The sequence below is a fragment of the Pan troglodytes genome, chromosome 16, assembly GCF_028858775.2.
Source record: "Pan troglodytes isolate AG18354 chromosome 16, NHGRI_mPanTro3-v2.0_pri, whole genome shotgun sequence".
Lineage (NCBI taxonomy): Eukaryota > Metazoa > Chordata > Mammalia > Primates > Hominidae > Pan > Pan troglodytes.
In genome coordinates, this window is record NC_072414.2 from 68,939,816 (window position 1) to 68,953,363 (window position 13,548).

At 50.5% G+C, this 13,548-nt stretch overlaps 1 protein-coding gene across 3 annotated transcripts in view; it reads left to right on the forward strand.

The window, feature by feature from the left end:
• The first annotated feature begins 59 nt into the window (after nucleotides 1–59).
• Nucleotides 60–13,548, forward strand: part of PSTPIP1 (proline-serine-threonine phosphatase interacting protein 1) — a 42,416-nt gene continuing 28,927 nt past the window's right edge. For 2 of the 3 annotated variants that reach the window (XM_024349307.3, XM_054667832.2), the window contains exon 1: nucleotides 60–568. In XM_024349307.3, the coding sequence (XP_024205075.2) occupies nucleotides 533–568 (36 nt within the window). In that variant the 5' untranslated portion in view covers nucleotides 60–532. The remainder of the gene's footprint in view (nucleotides 569–13,548) is intronic. The other variant, XM_024349308.3, reaches the window with a different exon arrangement.

Genomic DNA, 13,548 nt, shown 5'->3' on the forward strand with positions numbered 1-13,548 from the left:
CAGGTGGCAGGCGGGGCTGCACAGGGGAGCACAGCAACTCCACTTCCTGTGGGCGAGGGCCCTGTGCCTGCCCCGGGGGAGGTTGCACAAACCTTCCTGCGCAGGCCTCGGGCTGCCTGCCTGCCTGCCTGGCCCGGCCCGAGCTCCAGCCTGCCTCTTCCACTGGCCACTGCCTCCCACCCAGGGCTGGCATCCCTGCTCCCTGCCCTGGGTCCCAGACTGTGTTCTCCATCACCGCAGGGTCGGTGAGGGGCTGGGCTGGACACCAGGGCCCGCCCTCCCATCACTGAGCTCCACTCCTTCCTCATTTTGCTGCTGATTCTAGCCCCAAACAAAACAGGTTGAGCTTTTTCCTCCCCTCAGAAGCTCCTCTCTGGCTCGTGGCTGCCTTCTGAGTGTTGCAGACGGCGCCGGCCGGGAAGGGGGGCCTGGGCCAGCCCTGCCAGGACTGGGACGCTGCTGCTGGCGCCTGGCCCTCCATCAGGCCAGCCTGTGGCAGGAGAGCGAGCTTTGCCGCGGCAGACGCCTGAGGATGATGCCCCAGCTGCAGTTCAAAGATGCCTTTTGGGTGAGTGAGGATGGTTGGGGGCACTGAACAAGTGGAGCGGGCAGAGCTAGGCTGAAATCTCCATGCAGGTGATGGGATGCGGCTCCGAGAGGGGAGCTTTCTCATAAAATAGTGGTTGATTCTTGGTCTTAATTGTCATGGAGGTGGCCCAGGCCCCCACCCCTTCTGGATTGGAACGCAAGTGGACTCCGTGAATGGGGGTCCTCCTCTCTGCTGCCTCGTCTGTTTTCTCCTCTGGGAGACCTCTCCCCGCAGCAGGAACTCCTCAGAAGAGGGTAACACATGGGTGGGGGCTTGAGGAGGATGTGTGGGGCAGCAAAGGAGGGGTCACAGATTTAGAGACCAGACAAACTTGAGTTCAGGTCTTGGCTCTGTTACAGGCTGGGCAAGTCATTTCTGTCTCCGAGCCTCAGTCTCTCCATCTATATAATGGTGATAAAATAGAAATCAACACACCAACTAAAGCATTGGATCAGCAAGGGGATCCAAGGCACTAAAGCCCCCAGCACCTTGCCTCACTCCAAATGGTAATTCTGTTCCCCTCACCCAGCCCCTTGTCCCTTGCAGACCTTAGGGGTCCTTCAAGGAGGCAGCCAGGTGGGCAATGGCTTGCTTACTTTCTTAAATTCAACACGGGCTTAAATCAAGTCATTTCCCCCATGAAATAAGGGCGCCCAGCCAGTGGTAGAGGTAAAGTGGCTTGGCCCGGGCCACGGAGCCTGCAGCCCAGCTTGGACCCCTGGTCATCTCAGCACTTTTCCAGCTGTCCTTCAACTACCCCTCTGCCCCTCAGCTCTGGCTGTGCCCAGGGCTCTGGGGAAAAACTGAGACCTCTCTGGTTGGAGCTGGGGAATGTGGCTGTCCCGGGGTGCTGCCTCCAACCCCGAAGAGGACGCTCTGGCCCGCGGCTCAGCCGGCTGAGCCCCAGCCAACAGCCCTGCCCTCCCCGGGCCTTTTCCTGGGGCTGCAGCCAGGAGGATGAGAGCTATGGAGCCAGGCCTTCCTTCCCTTCCGGCCGGCTCCACTTGGGGCCTGTGGCCAGCGTGTGAGTGTTCTGCTTCCTCTGCTCTGACTGTACAGTAGGCAAAGGACCCCACGTGGGGAGGGCACCTTGTGCCTTTCTGGGCCTCAGTTTCCCCATCTCTACAAAGACAGGGTGGGCCCAGCCCAGAGAAGCCAATGGAGGCAGAGCTGCCTCAGCCCATCCGGAGGACCAGGCACCAGGATGCTCAGGGCCCAGGCTGGCAGCTGGAGCCCTGGGGGATGGGGGATGTGAGTCACCACCTAGCTGCCCTGCCTTGGTGTGCAAAGTTGGGGGAAGGGGTAGGGCCTGGAAACCCAGGCCACTCTGTAGCCCAGGGCAGGCCAGGACCCCTTGACTATTTTATCACTGAGACCTCTGTCCAGTCCTAGAGCCCCTGGGCCTGCCTTCCCTAGGGCAGAGCTGGGCAAGGAGCAGCCTCCATGGCAGGATCTGGGCACAGGTAGGGGTGGCGTATAAGGGAGCAGGGTGTGGCAGCAGCAGCAGAAGCAAGCAGCCAGCCCCTGTGGAGCTTCCTGAGCGGCATCCTGCCCACACTCTGTGCTCGTCGCACCTCTGGGCTTCCTGGCCTCCAAGTGCCTTGTCTCCTCTGTGTCTGGCTCCCTGAGCCTGGGGCGGGCATATAGTTTCCCTAGAGAAGGCCAGAGCAGGAAGGGGAGAGAAGTAGCCAGTGGGAACCTCTCACACTGAGTCTGGGCCGATGCCCCGAAAGGTCACTGTAGGCATCACCTGCCCCAGGGCTCTGGATTCTAATACCTCTTCCTGATGCTCAGCCCATCCCAGTGCATAACAACTAACATTTGCTGAGCACGAAAGATGTGCCAGGCGCTGTTCTCAAGATGTATGCATATTCACTCATTCAATCCTTCAAACACATGCTACTGTTATCTCTCTTATTCAGATGAGGAAATTGAGGCACGGAGATATTAAGAGACTTGCGCAAGGTCACACTGCTGGGATTAAACCCCTGGCAGTCTGGCTTCAGCACTTGTGTTGTTGCAGGATCCCTCTGTCTATCTGACATATCACTGGATCTTTTGGCTTCGGGGTAAGATAAGAGGTAACCCCTCTTATCTCCCAGAGGGGTAAGAAGTTCAGACAAGGTGGCTAGAACAATATTCTGAAGCTTCATTTGTAGACAAATCTGTAAAACAGAAAAGGCACACTACTCTGGCCACAGGTGTTATATTAGGAACAGCCCAGCCAGCTTGGCCCATGTCTGGGCCTTCCCCCACCCCAGCCCAAGGCACTGTCATTAAACCCTTCAGCCTGCCAGCACACTGTTTAGAAATGACTGGTTTTTAGGCGGGGTGCAGTGGTTCACGCCTGTAATCCCAGCACTCTGGGAGGCCAAGGTGGATGGATCACTTGAGGTCAGGAGTTCAAGACCAGCCTGGCCAACATGGTGAAACCCTGTCTCTACTAAAATTACAAAAATCAGCCAGGCGTGATGGCATGCTCCTGTAATCCCAGCTACTTGGGAGGCTGAGGCAGGAGAACAGCTTGAACCCAAGAGGCAGAGGTTGCAGTGAGCTGAGATTGTGCCACTGTACTCTAGCCTGGGTGACAGAGCTGACAGAGTGGAGGGACCCTACTTTGGCTAAACTGGAAAGATCATGTTTGATATCACAGCCCCTCAGTTATTGGGCAACCTCACCCATACAGAACACGGGGCGGAGGAGGGGAGCCAGCCCTGCTGTTTCTGGCTTTAGCTCACAGTAAGGGAGGAAGCAAAAGTGGTTTCTCAGGAGCCAAAGATGATTTCCCTAAGAGCTTTCCTTAAAGCTCATATACTACACTCCTAGGAGATGTCCCCTAGCTTTTACTCAGGTCCTATGAACTCTAATTTCACCCACAATTTTAATGAGCTTGGTCATGGGGTCTTTTAGCCTATAGATGTAGCAATTAGTGGCAGTCTGCACAGTACCTGATATACAGTTGGCGATGGATAAATGCTGATGGACCTGGACTATGAAAGGACGTTTCACAGGCAGCTAGCAGCCTGATTGCAAGGAAGGAGACAGAAACAGTCTGAAAAGCAGCTGTAGTGGCACAGAAGTAGTGGGGACACTCAGCATGGGAGCAGACACAGTCCTGTCCCTCAGTCGGCCTGTTTTTGCGATTTTGTCAGTGTGGCCACACAGTATTTATTTATAGCCTGATTTTAGCTGCAGCCGAGTGTTCAGATGCACGCTGCTGTAGGAGTGAGGCAGGGCGGACCAGCCACAGAGGGAGGGAAGGGATAATGTGATTTCTGTGATACACACAGATGATAAAGAGCATCACACCTTGGCAGGAAGTTTGTAAATGAACCTCAGAGTGGGACCTGTCAGTGAGACAAGGTTGAATCTGAGAATACCAGCTGTCTGAGCGGAGAGGGCACTGGCCTAGCACTGAGTCTAAGGCGCTGGGAAGCCCAGAGAAGGAAGGGTCCTTCCCCTGCCCCCAGTTTGTCGTGGCTCCACTCCCAGCAGGTGGCCAAATTATTGCAAGAAATATCTGTCTGTATCCTCTGCACAGGGCTGACAAGTGGGGTACTGGCTGAGGACGTGTTCATAGAATAAATGAACGGACAGTGAATGTCTCCATGGTCCATCTCCCTTCCTGAACCCATTTTTTACTTCAGTTCACTTTTTTTTTTTGAGAAAGAATCTTACTCTGTCACCCAGGCTGGAGGGCAGTGGCACAATCTCAGCTCACTGCAACCTCCGCCTCCTGGGGTCAGGTGATTCTCCTGTCTCAGCCTCCCGAGTAGCTGGGATTACAGACGTGCGCCGCCACATCTGTCTAATTTTTGTATTTTTAGTACAGATGAGATTTCACCATGTTGGCCTGGCTGGTCTCGAACTCCTGACCTCAGATGATCCACCCGCCTCAGCCTTCCAAAGTGCTGGGATTACAGGCGTGAGCCGCCGCGCCCAGCACTTCATTTCACTTTTGTTATAGTCTGCAAATATTTGGTGAGTAGGGCTGTCTACTAGGTGGTCCATGCTGGACCACTGAGCTTCTTCACCCTGCAACATCTAATCAGATGAATGAAACTGTCTTGACCTGAAGGAAGCCACAGTTCAGTGCCGGGGCTGGAGGAATAACTGGGTCAGGCAAGGAGTGCTCTGAGAGGAGCAGTATCTCAACTGTGCCATCCTCTCCCAGGTCCCCCATCCCCCGCAACCTGTATGTCTATCCAATGGCCTTTGCAAAGATGTCATTAGATATTGTTTTAAGAGGGAAAATCTAGTTCTGGACCAGATTCTATTGAGATCCACATCCTATTCCTTTTAGGGTAGTTAAAAGGAAAAGTAAGGACCTGGGGAGGCTGGGCCACATGCACTACAGTGACTGTCACCCACCCTTTGGGTGGGAACCACCAAGGGGGTATGGGGACAATAGGCCTGAACTTTCCCCTTGACATGTGGGTGTATCTCTCCTTTGAGGCTGGGCTCTGGCTCTATCTAGAAACCCCTGTGCCACACTGGGAGGAGCTGAGCCTCCCCAAGCCCATTTAACAGGTGACAGCACCGCTGCTGAGTGGGGCAGTGACTCACCAGCTTCACACAGTGGGACCAGCTGGGCTGGTCTGCCCCTTCCCTATGTGGCACTCAGCCACTGGTGCCTTTTCCCTTCCCAGTTCTGAGACTCTGAGGTGCCCATTTATGAGGCTACAGAGAAGGGGACTGAGGGGCCCTACTCTGATCTGTCATAAAGCTGCCTGTCCCTACCCCCAGACCTGTCTACCATGGCCCAGGGGCATCAGGAGAGCCTGACATTTGCTGGGCACCTGTTCCATCCTGGGCATTTAAAGATATATATATATATATATATATATATATACATATATATATATATATACACACACACACACACACACACACACACACACACACACTTTCTAAAGAAACAAAATCAACTAATATAAGATCCTAAAAGGAAAGTGGGGAAAAGGAGAAAAATAGGAAAAGAAAAAGCACCTTTAGTCTCATCACACAACTGCTAATATTATGCTGTGTTTGCATAAGATTGCCTTACATAGGTGCAAGCATATTGTGTACATAATTTTGTATTTTCCCTTTCTTTTACAAATTTTTTATTTTTGCAGAGATGAGGTCTCCCTGTGTTGCCCAGGCTGGTCTCAAACTCTTGGGCTCAAGCAATCCTCCTGCCTTGGCTTCCAGAGTGCTGGGATTACAGGCGTGAGCCACCATGCACGGCCCTCCCTCCTTTTTTTTCTAGTATTTTAAATTTTATTTTAAATTGTAGTGAAATACACATAAAATGTACCATCTTAACCATTTTTTTGGTGTATGGTTCAGTAGCGCTAGGTTTGTTCACACTTTGCCACCCTCCCCTTTTTTTAGCATAGGTCACTCCATCAGGAACACTTGTGGGTGTGGACATGGGTTCCTCATTTTCAGCAACACCACTGTTCATGGCTGCACAGTTCTCTAGCTTGTGAATTTGGTGACCATGCTGTGATTTTTTTTGCCCAGTCCTCCATTGCTGAACATTTAGGTTACTGCCAATTATTTATTATTCTGGACAGTGACACCATGGGTAGATCCTTGACTATAAAGGTTTTTCACTTGGGGATTATTTCTTTGGGCAGAGGAGGCTTATGGCTATTTTCCAGGGAAGGAGGCATTTCTGGGTGAAAGAGTGGGGCCAGTTCTCTAGCCATGGGCACTAGCAGTCACTTTGGGATCCCCCATAGTCCTCTGGTTGGGCAGGAGCTTTTTCACACAGGAAGGAGGGACCCCAGAATGGCCTGGAAGGATCAGGGCCTGTGGACGGGGCGCTGCTGGAAACCAGAGCCTGCACTGACTTTGTGGAAGGCCTTGCAGCCCAGCAAACTGCTGTGGCTTTGAGGGCCAAGGAGGCCAGTGGCTGAGGAGTGGCCCTGGTGCACTCAGAGCTTGCAGACAGTGCAGGAGGTGGGAGAGAGAGGCCCTGGCCATCCTGCCTTTGCTGCCACCAAGTACCTTCCCAGCACCTGCCTGGCTGCATCTGTCAGAAGCAGTGAGGACGGAGGCTCTCCCTTTCCTGATTGGGAAAGCTCTTTAAGACCTGGTGTTCCCTGTAAAAAGCAGAGAGCCTGGCAGTGCACCTGGTCGGCAACCCGTTGTGAAAAGTGGGGAAATAAGCATTTATACTGGCGCAGGCTTGTAGTATTAACAACAAAAATCTGTGGACGGATGCACAGGGAGCTAATTAAAGTGGTTGCCTGTTGGGAGAATGAGAGAAAGGAGATGGATGAGGGATGAGGCTGAGCGGCTGTGAACGTTTTCAGGATTGATGTTTTTATACTGTTTGATTTTTGAACCATATGAATGTATTAATTATTCAAAAATTAAATCAAACAATTAAAAATGAAAAAGAGGACATTTATTTCAAGTCCCATGAAGAATTTTTCCCTGAATCCCAGCTACTTACGTCATCCCCTGAGGAGCAGCAATGCTGCCATTTGCTGAGTGCCTGTTCCATGCCAGGCATGCTGCCATTCAGTCCACATGCCCCCAAACGCATCATCAGTGTCTTCCTGACTCTGTGATGGGACCTAAGGCACGGCAGGTCTAGGCCCAGACGAGGGTCACCTGTGCAGGGTAGAGCAGGGACTCCCACCTAGGTCTGTCGAACTCTATTGCCCTCTGCCCTGAATTCTAGAGAGTTTGTTCTTGCTTCTACTTTAATTTGTGTAGGATGAAAGGATGCTTCCCTACATGTTAACACTGGTGTCTATGGATTTGGAAGTAGGATTCTCTCCATCCTCCATCTAATTTTCTGCAAGTCAATACAGAGTACCTTTGTCATTAAAAAGAAAATATTTAAAAAGAAAACTAAGCAATTCCTGCTTTCAAGAATGAGTTGGTGTTTCTAGGCCAAATTTGTGGTTTGCTAGCATGCCCTTTTCCGCATGCTCGGTGCATATTTTGTGGTACGTGGGCCTCTGGGGACCAAGAACTTCGTTCATCTGTGCCCATTCCACAGGACGTGGACAGCTGCTCAGGTGTTAGAAGATTGCAGAGGTTTGTGGTCATGCTTGCTTTGCTTTTGCGATGCCTGCAGATGGTCACTGCCAGGATTTGCTGGCTGCAGGGTTCTGGGTCGATTTGGTGTTCTGAATTCAATTTTATTCTTGATAAAAAACAAGATCTGCTTCTTGATGACCCACTTTGTGCTCCAGTCCCCTGGAACCCACGTGCTTTTCCTGGCTGCTCCTGACATCTACACAGAACTAGGGCAGCCCCTGGGATGGAGAAGGAGGGCCTTGCTTTGGGCTTTGAAGGGTGGGTGAGGATTTGAGACATGTCAGGAGGACAAACGGCACTCAAGGTGGGAGGTACGGCATGGGCAAAGGTGTGGAAGGGGGTTTGGAAGACAGTTTTCTGGCCCAGAGCATTGTGCAAGGTGACTGGTAGGAAGGGAAGGCACGAGCTGGATTGTGAAAGGTCTCTGCCCTAAGTGGTGGCAGAGATACTTTCTTCTGCCTCTCTGCACCCTCTCTGGTGGTGGCTGTTTCCTCTCATGCAAAAGAGGACAGAGGCTGCGGGCTGTGAGCGGGATGCCCTTCCTCCTCACCCAGAGCCTGGCTGACGCTGCAAACCACACGATGGAGGGAACTTTGGGTGGAAACCAAGACTGCCTCTGCTTCCAGCTAGAGAGCATGATGCCCTGGGCCCTGGGCTGCCCACACCAGGACTCTCCTCTGGGTTGGCTCTGGAAGGTTCCTCCCTCACAGACTCAGTCATGCCCCATCCTCCAGGCTTAGAAGGAAATGGGCTTCTTGGGAGGCCGAGGCGGGTGGATCACCTGAGGTCAGGGGTTCGAGACCAGCCTGGCCACCATGGTGAAACCCTGTCTCTACTAAAAATACAAAAAAATTAGCGGGGCATGGTGGCGCATGCCTGTAATCCCAGCTACTCAGGAGGCTGAGGCAGGAGAATCGCTTGAACCCAGGAGGTGGAGGTTGCAGTGAGCTGAGGTTTCACAATTGCACTCCAGCCTGGGCAAAAGAACGAAACACCGTCTCAAAAAAAAAAAAAGAAGAAGAAGAAGGAAGCGGGCTTCTTTGAAGCCTCACCCAACCCTCACCCACACTTGCTAGGTGGCCTTGGAGAATCATTTTCACTTTCTGAACCTCAGTTTCCTCATCTGCAGGATGTCAGGGTCGTCATCACTTAAGATAAGGGCTTTGAGGTTGGGGCGGCTCAGGGCAGTGCTAAGGGACCACCTCCTGCTCACCACAGTGGAGTAGCAGACCAGGAACAGTTCCCAGGGGACCCAGATTTATAATTGGATATGCACCCATAGGGTGAGCCTTATACATAGATCTTGCTGTTTCAGAATGCCTCCTCCAATCATGTTCACCATTGCATGTTATACTCCACCATTAGAGAATCATTCCTTTGGTTTCAAGTAACAAGATGATCTATGTTATCTCACTTAATTCCAACAATAGTCCTGTGAGGTCAGTATTCTTATTCCTGTTTTACAGAGAGGAAACTGAGCCTCTTGGAAGGAATGTGGGCCTGGGGGATGCCACACAGATGGATCGGACTGGGCTGGGCCTGGATGCCACCTTCCCAGGTCTGGGTCAGAGAGCCCTTTGCAGTTAATGGGAGGGTGTGGTGGTTTGCTGAGGCCTGGCACACTGAGCAATGGGTGATGGAACAGGCAGGAGAGCGACAGCTCCTTCCACTGGTGTTGACAGGCCACCCACCATTGGGCAACAGGAAGTGCCAGCTGGAGCCCTGGAGACCAGCAGCCAGTGTGGGGATGTGGTGGCCAGATGGAACTCAGGGCTTCCCAGCTGTGGAAACAGGAACGGGAAACAGCCACACTGGGGAGGAAGTCAGGGGGTGATGGGCTGAGGCAAGAGCATGCCTGCGTGGCTAGAGAGAGTGACCAAGGTGGAGAGTAGTTGGAGATAAGGTAAGAAATAGAACAGCGGCCAGGCGTGGTGGCTCACACCTGTAATCCCAGCACTTTGGGAGGCTGAGGTGGGAAGATCACTTGAACCCAGGAGTTCAAGACCAGTCTGGGCAACATGGTGAAACCACTTCTTAAAAAAAAAAAAAAAAGTACAAAAATTAGCTGTACCTGGTGGTGCACACCTGTAGTCTCAGCTACTTGGGAAGCTGGAGTGGAAGGGTCACTTGAGCCCAGGAGTTGGAAACTGTAGTGACTGTATGATCGCACCACTGCACTCCAGCCTGGGCAACAGAGCAAGACTGTCTCAAAACAAACAAACAAACAAAAAAAAAAACAAAGAAAAGAGAATCAGAGAGCCAGATATTGTAGGACTGTCATTCTAAAAAATCCCAATGCCCAGGCCACACCCCAGGTCAATTACACCCTGATTTCTGAGGGTAGGACCTGGACATCAGTATTTTTCAAAGTTCCCCAGTGCCTCCATGTGGAACTTTAGCTTGAGAGGCATCAACATAGATAATTGTGGTAATTAATTACCATTGCTGGCCAAGCATGGTGGCTCATGCCTATAATCCCAGCAGTTTGGGAGGCCAAGGTAGGCAGATCACCTGAGGTTGGGAGTTCAAGACCAGCCTGGCCAACATGGTGAAACCCTGTCTCTACTAAAAATACAAAAAAGGTAGCCAGGTGTGGTGGTGCATGCCTGTAATCCCAGCTACTTGAGAGGCAGAGGCAGGAGAATTGCTTGAACCTGGGAGGCAGAGGTTGCAGTGAGCCAAGATTGTGCCACTGCACTCCAGCTTGGGCAACAAGAGCGAACACTCAATATCAAAACAAAATAAAACAAAAATTACCATTGCCGACAATAGGCATACATCTGGTTTTTACCATTTTCCTGACCTCATTTGACTCACCTGAGTGAGCAGAGGTTAGAAGTTTTGGGGGTGGTGGTAATTATATGTAACATAAAATTGACCATTTTAACAATTTTTAAGTATATGATTCAGAGGCATTAAGAACATTCACTATTTCCTGAACTGCTTCATCATCCTGAACAGAAATTGTACCCATCAAACAATAACTCCCCACCCCTTCACAGCATACCTTGTTCTACCTCGATTCTACTTTCTAGCTCTATGGATTTGCCTATTCTAGGCATCTCCTGTAAGTAGAATCAGATAATATTTGTCCTTTTGTGTCTGGCTTATTTCAGTTAGCATAATGTCTTCAAGGCTCATCCATGTCATAGCATATGTCAGAATTTTCTTCCTCTTTATGACAAAATACTATTCCATTCTACGTATATACTTTATTTTGTATATCCATTGATCCATTGATGACCACTGGGCTGTTTCTTTGAGCTACTGTGAATAATGCTGCCATGAACATTGGTGTACAAGTACCTGTTTGAAACCCTGCTTTCAATTCTTTTAGATTATACCTAGGAGTGGAATTGCTGGATCATATGGTAATCCTATGTTTAACTTTTTGAGTAACCGCCAAACAGTTTTACATTCCCATCAGCAATGCAAAAGGGATCCAATTGCTCCATATCTTTGCGAACTCTTGTTAATTTCTGTTTTTTTAAAATCATAGCCACCTTAGGAGGCATGAAGTAATATCTCATCGTAGTTTTGATTTGCATTTCTCTAATAATTAATGATGTTGAGCATCTTTTCATGTGTTTATTGGCCATTTGTGTACCTTCTTTGGAGAAAGTCTATTTAAGACCTTTGCCCACTTTTGAATTGGTTGTCTTTTTATTGTTGAGTTGTAGGAGTTCTTTATATATTCTAGATACTCATCCTTTATCAGATATATGATTTGTAAATATTTTCTCCCACTCTGGAGTGTCTTTTCACTCTTTTGATATACAAAAGTTTTTCATTTTGATGAATTCAATGTGTCTATTCTTTGTTTTGTTGCCTATGATTTTAATATCATATCAGAGAAATAATTGCCAAATTAAATATCATGAAGTTTTCCCTTTAAAATTTTGTAGCTTTAGGTCTTACATCCAGGTGTTCACTTCATCTTGAGTTAATTTTTGCATATGGTATAAAGTAAGGGTCCAGCTTAATTCTTTTGCATGTGGATATCCAGTTTTCCCAGCGCCATTTGTTGAAGTCTGTCCTTTTCTCATAGAATGGTCTTGGCACCCTTGTCAAAAATCAATTGACCATATATGTTAGGGCTTATTTCTGAGCTCACTATTTCCATTCTATTGGTTATATGTCTGTCCTTATGACACTACCGCACTACTTCAATTACTGTAGCTTTGTAGTAAGCTTTGAAATCAAGAAGTGTGAGTCCTCCAAACTTATTCTTCTTTTTCAAGATTGTTTTGGCTCTTTGGGGGCCCGAGTAGAGCTGCTTTTGTTGTTCCCATTTTATAGGTGAGGAGACTGAGGCCTGGACCCTCCTGAGTTTGCCCAGCCTGGACTGGCCACGAGTCCGTGACAAACTCCTCATCATACTCCCACCCTGGGCACGTGTAGGGAGACACTTGCTTTAGAGGGCCCCTGGGTTGTGGGCTCCTCCCTGCGATTGCTCTGCCTTCCAGCTCCCCAAGAAGGTCCATCTATGACATCTCGGCTTCCTTGAGGCCCCACCTGCTCTCACTCTTCTTCAAGGAGGCTCTGGAGGGAAGGCCTGGAGGCTGGGTCAGCAACTTCCTCAGTGGATCAAGAGAAGATCCTGCAAGGAATTAATGTCTGCCCCGGCCTCAGCTTGCCTGGATAAAAATCAGACTTAAAAATCAGATTTCTGGCCCTGTGCAGTGGCTCATGCCTGTAATTCCAGCACTCTGGAAAGCCGAGGCAGGTGGATTGCTCGAGCCCAGGAGTTCAAGACTAGCCTAGGAAGCATGGCAAAACCCAATCTCTACAAAAAATACAAAAATTAGCTGGGGCGTGGTGGTGCACACCTGTGGTCCCAGCTACCTGGGGGGTTGAGGTGGGAGGATCACTTGAGCCCAGGAGGTCGAGGCTGCAGTGAGCTGTAATCATGCCACTGCACTCCAGCCTGGGCAATAGAACACTTTTTTTTTTTTTTGAGATGGACTCTCGCTCTGCTGCCCAAGCTGGAGTGCAGTGGCACAATCTCAGCTCACTGCAAGCTCCGCCTCCTGGGTTCACGCCATTCTCCTGCCTCAGCCTCCCGAGTAGCTGGGACTACAGGCACCCACCACCATGCCCAGCTAATTTTTTTGTATTTTTAGTAGAGACGGGGTTTCACTGCGTTAGCCAGGATGGTCTCGATCTCCTGACCTCGTGATCTGCCCGTCTAGGCCTCCCAAAGTGCTGGGATTACAAGTGTGAGCCACCGTGCCCGACTGGCAATAGAACACTTTGAGGACTGCAGTCACTGAAGCAGAAGGGATTCCCTTCTTGGTCACCTCCTGAACAATTGCCCATTGACCTGGACCAGCTCTGAGCCCACTCTCCTAGGCATCAGGACCCCAGACTACAGGTGGTAGGAAGACCCAGAACAGCTGAGGATGGTTCAGGCAAGCAGAGCTGGGGGTGGAGGGCGGGAGATCAGCACAGAAGTCTGGATCAGTGTCCCTGGAGCTGCAGTGAATACTAAACGCAGCCAGGTGTGAGGTCTGCACAGCACAGGGAAGCACAGGGTGTGGGTGGGGTGTTTGGGGATATCTGTGAGGATTCTCACTGACCCTGAAACCAAAGAAACAGGTGTGGCTGGTGCCAGGACCAAGGGAAGACCAGCAGCTGAGCCTAGGTCTAGGGTCAGAGCAGGAGCCGCTCTGAAGCTGCAGAAATTTCATCCCCGTCCTCAGATAACTCCTAGTCCTCAAGGGAAGGAGCTTGCACTCAGGGTCTGGCAGTCTTTTTGTTTTGTTTGTTTTTTGAGACAGAGTCCCACTCTGTTGACCAGGCTGGAGTGCAGTGGCACCGTGTCAGCTCACTGCAACCTCCGTCTCCTGGGCTCAAGCAATTATCCTGCCTCAGCCTCCCGAGTAGCTGGGATTACAGGTGCCCGCCACCACACC